This window comes from Charadrius vociferus, unplaced genomic scaffold (assembly GCF_000708025.1).
Source record: "Charadrius vociferus isolate BGI_N301 unplaced genomic scaffold, ASM70802v2 scaffold593, whole genome shotgun sequence".
In the NCBI taxonomy this organism is placed as follows: domain Eukaryota; kingdom Metazoa; phylum Chordata; class Aves; order Charadriiformes; family Charadriidae; genus Charadrius; species Charadrius vociferus.
Genome location: NW_009647739.1, coordinates 1,720,544 through 1,729,257, shown reverse-complemented (window position 1 = coordinate 1,729,257; position 8,714 = coordinate 1,720,544). Strand labels below are relative to the sequence as shown.

Below are 8,714 nucleotides of genomic sequence, written 5' to 3'. Positions count from 1 at the left end.
ATATTCTGCCCCTGCCATGCAGGGGAATGCAGGCAGTGTGCTGGCAGAGACTTTAACCCAAGTATCTCCACAGATGGCTGGTCACACCGGACTGAACACAGCACAGACAGGAGCAATGACTAAAGTATGTACATGTAATTTAATATATTCTATTTGTTGCGCTTGTTTTTTCTCCATACAGGTCTTTAGAAAATGTAGTAGACTCTTTTCTGGAATGGAACTAAAGAGTGCACTTTCTTGAGCCTGTAGTTATCTGTGTCAGTCACCAGTGATATCACAAAAGCAAGATAATTGAAACAGTATTTCTCCTGTAATCGGAAATGAAAGCACTTGTTGAAAAACATATCCTTGAAGTTGAAAGTTGGATAGTATCTTAGCAGGGTGAATTAGAAAAGAGTAGCGTAATCCTGCAAAAAGGAAGCAGATGATGACTTCTGCGCAGGATCTCACTTTAGCTGCCAGACAACAGTATCTTCTAAAGTGGTGTGAAAACCGTTAGAGAAATATTTGTTGATTGAGGGGAGAGGTGTAGCAATTGGTCCCCTTGTCAAGGACCGCTGTCAACAACTGTGCAGTGAATGTTTTTCAAGTACAGAGGAACTGATCTGAAAACATCAAATTTCACATCGGTTGCCAAATTAATGCAAACTCTGTGAAAGGGAAGGGCAGTTTCTGGGCAAGAAGTCTTAATTCAGTGGCCATTGCAGATCGGGGCAGGGAATATACACACCTGGAAGCACCGGCCTCTGTCTTGGGGCATGGTTCAGATCCCTGCTTGATATAGTCACTGCTTTTTAGTTCTTCATTTTCAAGGTGTGAACTTAGAGAAGTGTTTTGATTGCTGCTCCTCCTGTCTTTCAGTTGGCTAGCAGCATGCCTCGTCCCTTCTCTGTGTTGCTTTGATATAGTTCCTTCCTGAAATTTTCACGGCAAACCCATCATGTTCTGATATGTAGAAAAAGATAATTTTTTATCAGGTATCGTATCTATTCATACATCACTAGTCATCATTGTTGTAGTTTAACATGTAAATGTTAAGTCGTTGATGTGTTAGGAATCGTGGAAAAAATTGCATTGCCTGACACAAGCGTATGTCATGTTCTCTGAAGAAATGCTGACATCATTGTGGAGTACTGTATAGTTAATTTGAATTTTTTAAAATAAAAAACATAAAAAGCATTCACTATGCAGTGAAGGGGATCCCTTTGCTTAAGGAGGAGTTGCTTGTGGTCTGAGTGAGGGTCATAGCACATGAAAGGATATGGCTATCTCCAGCCTCCGAATAGGCTAAATTTCTTGTGTGGAGCGCAGTGGTCTGCACAGAAAGAAAATCAACTTCTCCCTCATTTGTTTTTCTTTGAAATTTGTTGGAAGAGTGACAAGTTCAATTATCTGGCTTATTTCTATAAACTTACAGATATCTAAGTTCTTAGCAGTAGATTTTTCCTTGCCACTGTGCAGTTATGTGGCGAAACTACTAATTTTCCATGTGAACTAACTCAGGTAGAATTACCCCAAAGCAGAGGGACTTGCCTACAGTCTTCACCTGACAGAGTACGTACGGACCAGGTTGGGGAGGTTCTGTTATGTCTTGGTTTATTTTAAACAAACCCACCACTGGTAAGGAATAGGTCAGCGCTCGGACAAATGCTGTTTTTCAGGGGCTTCAGTCTTTGCCTGATGCCAGCTGCAAATGCCATTCACCAGCTCGGGAAGGTGACCTGGACTTTCTCAGTTAGCATATGTTCAAGAAGTAGAGTAGAAGTTAATTCGGACTGTTGCAAAAGAACAATGGAAGTGTTGCTGTTACGGAAATCATTAGGTAGTCCTTGGATGCAGTGCTGTGCTCAGCACTGGTGATGCATTTCCAAAAGACGAGAGTAAAATTAGTGCTTTCAGAAGTCCTTAGACACAAAGTTGTTCAGAGAAACTGAAAAGTTAGGGCTATTTAATGATAGACCAGAAGTGATAAAAAGGTGTTTCTGTGAAGGTGCTAGCTCTTAAAAGAAAAGTTTTAAAAGCTTGGCCAGCTTGAAAAAATTGAAAATTTGGTGTTTACTGGGGCTTTGTCTCATGCTGAACAAGATGAAGCTTAAAAGCATTGTGTGTTGTTTTTTGGGTTTTTTTTATAAAGTTTTTCTTTCTTTATGTCTTAATTTTCTCTTAGTAAGAGAGTAAGCGAGCTCAGTATTTTATGTTTCCGTTTTGGAACAAATTACTTGCTCCCGGGTTTTAATCCTGACAAGCAGAAGTGTCCTCCATTTTTGCCTTTCTCTTTAATAGACATTTGAGGATTGGCATCCTCTTCCAGTCTCTTCCCACCCCCAGTTTATTGTCCTAATAGGATTATCGACCATGATTGTGTGTTAGCTTTTTCTCGTCTTGATGCTTCAGTTGTGATGAAAGCTTTTAAGAAAAGTAAAGAAACATTTCACTGAGTTTGTCTGTTCTTCTGAAACTGCAATTTCTGCTGAAGGAGAATGTGGGTTAGTTTGTTTTTTCACCTCCTGTTCCCTGATGTTTACCTCTTCATGTATGCAGCTTAAAAGATTTGAAGAGCAGCAATAAAAGTGGTGAGGCAGCTGATCTACCTAACAGTGAGTGTGCCTAACTTGACTAAACAGCTTAAAATGTAGCTGCCATCAGGCGTGAAGAACTGTATCAAGAGTGGAAGCAAATTCTCTGGGTGGTGCCTGTAGCACTATATCCTAAGGGAAAGAAGGAGGTGTGAAATACAAATGCAGAAAAAAATCTAAAAGAACTTTTTAAACCAAGATTTTCTCATTATGTTTAAAATAAGTGATGTGCATCACTGATTAACATTCAAGTATGTCTCAAAAGCCTGTTTTTCTCAATTCAGTGTGTTTATATGTGGTGTGTAGTACTCATGACACTTTATGGTTTGGGTCCAGTTTTGTTGGGCAAGACCTTGCTTCCTTGATGGTTTGTTCTAATCCTTTTTTAGTAAATTACTGATCAAGGAAAGGACATTGCTTTTTCTGTTTTTCTTTCTTGTGGTATGCTTTTATAAGCATTCTTTCTAGTAAGAGGAAAAAGAAGGGGAAAAAAATAATCCAGAGTCTGATCCTTTCACCTGCTCTCAGAAATAACTGGGATTCATTTAATCTGGAGCATCATAAGCCAATATTGTTAATTTTGAGCTGGACTTGCCATTAAGGCAGCTCTTAAAAGAATGAAAAGTATGCCAGAAATGAGCACGGTAACTCAAACTCATGATCATGTGCTTGCATAAGCTGAAGGTGGCGGATAAACCTTACCCCTAACCGATTGAAAAGGGCATGAAAAATAGCCAATTCTCAATGCCAGAGGGCCATAAGGGGCTGACATCAAGACAAATGTTCTTCCATTCGGAGGGAAAGATTAAAGCAAAATAATTCCTCAATCTATAGAGATGTGAGCAAAGGATTTAATAGATCTCATATGATCCTCCAGAAGAAGCAACCCGTCAATACAAGTTAAACAATAGCTTTTAAAGTCATAGTCATGTTTTCTTGGGAGTATATAACACTTTCTTGATAGCCTAGAATATTTTTGGAACTAGGGAGTAGAGTAGTCCCCGAGAAGGTTTTGTGAATTTAAAAATACAACAACTTACTATAGTAAGGATTTGAATTCTTCATTGGCCGTGGCTGTGCAGTTTGCATATTCAGATTTACTTAGTGCTTTGTGATTTTTGACTTGTCTGAGATCCTCTGGAAACCTTTGACGAAACCTCTCTTCTGTGCTACTGGATATCTGCTCCATTCCCTACCAGACTACTTTCCTGTAAAACTTGTGCGTGTAACTGTGGCATTGTGGCCCTGTTTTCTTGGACAACACTACAAAGATAGTTTTCATTCAACAGGTTTGAAGTTCTTTAGGAAATCTGTTTAAAAGAGCAGAAGGATTCTTCTTTGAACAATTATCACTTGGTGTGGGGGTAGAGGAACAGATCATCTTATTGCAGTAATTTCCACTAGTGGCAGAATTCTCCTTTTGTGTTGCATCATGGTTTTTTGTGAAGTCCATTAAGTCCAGAAAACATGCTCAAACCATCTAGAAAATATATTAGAGTTCTTTTTTAAGATTGTTGGTTGTCAAACACTTTAAGCAGTGGCAAAGCTAGGCAGATGGTCTGTTGCTTCCACAGAAATAAGCGCTTCATTGCAAGTGTCCTCTGTGCCTAATACTGTCCTGTTTCTGTGTGAGAGTTCATCTTTTTCAGATGAAGGAGATGAAGCCTTCATATAGTTCATGGGGGCTGGCAGCTAGAGCTTGAAGTTGTGTTTCTGTAGGCTAGATGTTATACGGTCGCTTGATGCATTGCCCCCATCCTAGTACTGCTATCAGAGCTAGTGGAAAATCAGAAGAAAATTTTGGGAAGTTCCCATTTATTTTGTAAGGTTCTCAGACTTCCCTTTTGTACTAAGAGGTTCAGACAGGGATTCACCTAATTCGTACTTTTGCTAAGATGTAGTAAAGTCCCATTGAGATAAGTAGGACTCCTGAGTGTTTTCTTTTTCATGTGTTTCCAGGGTGTAATGCGTCCTTACACAGTTCTGTAAAAGAAATCGCCTTTTCTTCAGTAACTTCAAAGCTGTATCACTCAAATAAAGATACAGTGGTACCAAACAGCAGAAACTGGAAAAAATCCTGGAGTTGTGTGTGGCTAATGATCTAGAGAAGCCATTGATTTTAACCTGCAGTGAAACTGCACCTTGCCCGGGGTTCCTTTCAGAGTGGTTTTCTCTATAGGGCTAGTAAACCCACCTCAGGGTTAGTTTTCTCTCTGAAAGGTGCAGTTTAATCAAACGTGTTATTAGGCTCTGTATGCCCAGTAAAGGATGTAATTGTTTGGTCGGATCTTAGTCTGAATCTATAAAGACATCAGGAGAAAATGGTTGTTTATTGTCATATCTAGTTATGAGGATTACCACAGTATTGTTTTTTTTGGTAAAATGCCTTTACAACATTGTAGATTTTAAGTAACCTCATTCTACATATTTTGAAAACTCCAAAGGAAAATATTTGTATTGATACAAGCTATAACCTGCCTGGCAGGGAGAAGCTGATAGAAAAGCTGTTCTGGCTGGCAGAACTTCCAATGTAGTATTTCAGGAAATGATCTGGTAGTAATGAGTTTAGATACAGAGTTCAAAGTGCTGTGTGCAAGTGAAGAGTTTTCATTACTTGTGCATGTATGTATTTAACTGGAAGTTGGTACCGGTAGTAGGATTGGCACCAAAATCTTACAGGTTCAAAATATCACTAACTGCAACAACAGACCTGTTATGCTGGATTTCTGCATACGGATTCAGAGCAGTCTTTTCTCTTAACTGTATCGGCCTAATTAATTAGAATACTGCGTGCTTTCAGCTTTGTTTTAGTCAAAATAGCCACATGGCAGTGCATGTTGCAGTAGGGGAAGTTTTAGTTTAAAGGGGAGGAGGAACTCTTACCGGAAGGGAACTTCAGACAACAGTAAAACCATTTTTTACGTCTACCAAGAGAATACCCAGTTGTCTCTTTTTTTTTTTTTTTTTATTGTTGAGCTATGAAAGAACTGAGTTCTGCTATTTGTTGTTTCTGGGCTGGGTGTATATATATAATACATGTGCCTTTGACAAGCACCTTCACAGTGTTGCTCCCTGTGGTTGTTCTCTGAGTGGTGTCTTGGTGTTGGATATTAATCTTGAGTAAATGTAATAAGAGAGTGAATTACTCTAAAGAGCAAGAATTCTGATAAAAGACTTCAGTTGCGGATGTAGTTATGTTGCTTGACTCAGTGTTTTGAGGAATCCGTACTAAGGAAAATTTGTGGTGAGAAAAAATGAAGCAAACTATTTATTTAAACAGATTAGCTAGTTGATATTGCTAAGTACCAGATTTAGATACGCTTGCTGATTGTGAATTAAGTCAGCTGAAGATGTTCTCATTCCTTTGCAGTTCTGTGTGTTTTAGCAAACTGCTGGTGCTGTTTGTTTCTCTGGTGGCTCTCAATCTGTCTGAATCCGCCTGAATTGTTTTAACATGACTTGCAGTTAATTTGCTTCTCATCCTCTAAGTTGTCCGTAGGAGGCTGCCAAGCTGACTGTCTCCTAGCAGACCATGCCTCTGGCAATCACAAGTAGCCGGGCCAAATCGTATTCCAAATAATGCTGCCTCCCAGTTTCAGGGGACTCTTAATATTACAGACTTGACCATAGTTGCTTGGGTTCTGTTGAATAACTGTCACCAAAACAGGGTTTTTGCTGAGAAGAGACATATGTGCTTTTATAATAATACAAACAGAAGAAGGATATAAATATATAGTAACGCATAACAGCAAAACTCTCTGACTCGTAGTAAAATTCAGATATCTGTAATGCAGTTTTGTTTTGAAACACGACCGTGCAAAGCGGTACTCCACAGATGAGTTTACTCTGATACACTGAAGAGATTTGATGACTTAAAAAGCTCATTTACCACAACTATTACTCCTGGCACCTGAAATTGTGTTGTTTCCTATTCCTAGTACGAGTTAAATTTCATTTGCAGTTGTGCAATGTCATTGAAGATCTTTGAAGAGATAGTGACTTGGCTCCAGTCTTCTACTTAAGCAGGTATCGAGGTTCGGTTTGGCTCTAGTGCTGCAAGAAATGAACAGTCAGCCTTCACGGGGACAGGTCGCAGTTTGGTTTCCCCTCCCTCTGCTTCCAACTCCGGCAGTTCAAACGCCGGTCCCTGTTAACTTGCGTTGGCTTATCATCCAGCTGACAAAAATGAAATGTTTATGGTTTCTTTTCAGGGTAGAGTTGTGCCATTACCTTCTGCTGTGGTAACACAACACAAACGTTAAGGATTTTGTCATTAACTCTAAATCGTATTGGTTACCATCTTGTAATTCTTCTGATTTTTGTTGTTGGAATGGGATTTATTTCTAAGTAGTATATCTGGAAGAAGGTTTTAGAAGTGAACCTTATGGATCCACCAGGTTTTCTTGGAAGCCACAGATTAAAAGCAAGGTTTGCAGTGTTTCAGAAGGTTTTTTAAAATGACAGAATAAATTTCAAAGTCCTTACTAACAGATACGACTGATATTATTTCTTCCTTGTTTTTAGGCTGTTTTCACATGTCTTCCTGCTGCTGTTTGTAGTTGGGTTGTTTGGTTTTTTTTAATACACAGGTAAAAAAAGGACTTAGATGTTGAGAGGGAGGAAAACCTGCCAAGTGAAATGTTGGTGTGTAGAAGTTACGCAATGCCTGGTTACTTCAGTCAGAAGGAAATGTCTTTGTAGTAGTTTTCCTAATAGGGTCTGATCGTGCATATAGATACCATCGCACAGGAGCAATTCTGATGACAAAACTTTTTAGCAAGTCTCAAAACTTCTCCTTACAAGATAAACTTAGTATTTGTACTTGACAGTGAGCTGTGATTATAATGGGAATCCCATAATTGTAAGTACATACAGAAATGTGTCAAAACATTTTGGTATTATGGTCTGGTATTATGATCTGAAAACTAAATGCTGGTGGTGTCTTGCCTTCGAAAAAAAGGCAATGCAGGAAACCTGGAAGATTGGATATAGCATGGTACACTGTGCCAGCCAGGCTAAGAAACGGATCCAGAGTGGAGAAGCAGCGAGGGCGGGCAATTCTCTGTCTGTGGCTCCCACAAGTGAAAGTTCAGATGGGACAGGTTCTGCCATCGGACAGAATATAACGTTATGTTTGAAAGTTGCACTTTGGAATTTTGAAATCCCCTCACGTAGCCAGGGGCTTGACATTTCAATGCAAGAGGCTACACAGAGCGTGCCCAAGTCTACTTTATGGCAGGCAGGCTATTTTTCATTTTCATTTAAGATTAACTCTTAAAGTAGAAAAGATGTTTCAATACACACTTTTCCCCACATCTCAGAAAAATCCTGAATTGTTAGTGATGCATTTGCTTGTTTACTTTGCAGGGCTGAGTACAAGTAATGGCAAAATATAATAGCTTTTTTTCCTTTCTTCTTGTGAATGTTCGGAGCAAATACCTGTTGTTTTTTGTTTGGAAGCCTAAGTCCGTTTGTGTGTGGTGGCACCGATAGACAATTTGACTGCTGCACCTTTGTCCATGGGCCGTGAATTGCACATGCTCATTTCTCCTCCCTACCCTCCTCCTTCTTGCCACTACAATAAAGAATATTTACTCCAGAAATTGCCCTGACTGGGGAGATATGTAGCATACTAAGTTTATTGTTTGTGTTTTAACTGTTTATATGTAATCCCAGCAAGGGTTTTAATTCTAAGACCAGAAATACTTTGTAGAATTGACATTTAGATGAATGAGGACTTCAGATGATTTTTAAACTCCTGATGCTACAAGAACTACCTCTAAGTAGCATCTGGAAGTGTTAGTACTTACATGTTCTAAACATGTTCCAGCCCCAAAGTGATAGTTGTACTTTTTGGTATGCGTACGTATGAATCTGCTGTAGATTTGGCAAATAAGAAGCATACTGTGCCATAAAGGGGGTTCAGTAGTGCATTTGTTTTAGAATGAATCATAATGAAAATACAGCACATTAAATATAGGAACATCCTTGCCAAAATGACCGGTCTGTGAAATAGGCTATTAGAAGAGAGTAGTAAATAGATTATTTAGCAGTCTGAGAGATGCTGCTGTTTTGGGGTGGAAAGTTTTTGTGTTTTCAGAGGGACTGCAGCATAACACTGTCCCATCTATAGGGTAT

General features: G+C 39.2%; 1 protein-coding gene across 1 annotated transcript in view; it reads left to right on the top strand.

Moving 5' to 3' along the window:
- Positions 1 to 8,714, top strand: part of CREBBP (CREB binding protein) — an 82,831-nt gene that overhangs the window by 576 nt on the left and 73,541 nt on the right. Inside the window, 1 exon segment of the mRNA XM_009881942.1 lies at positions 74 to 124. Coding sequence (XP_009880244.1) covers positions 74 to 124 — 51 coding nt within the window.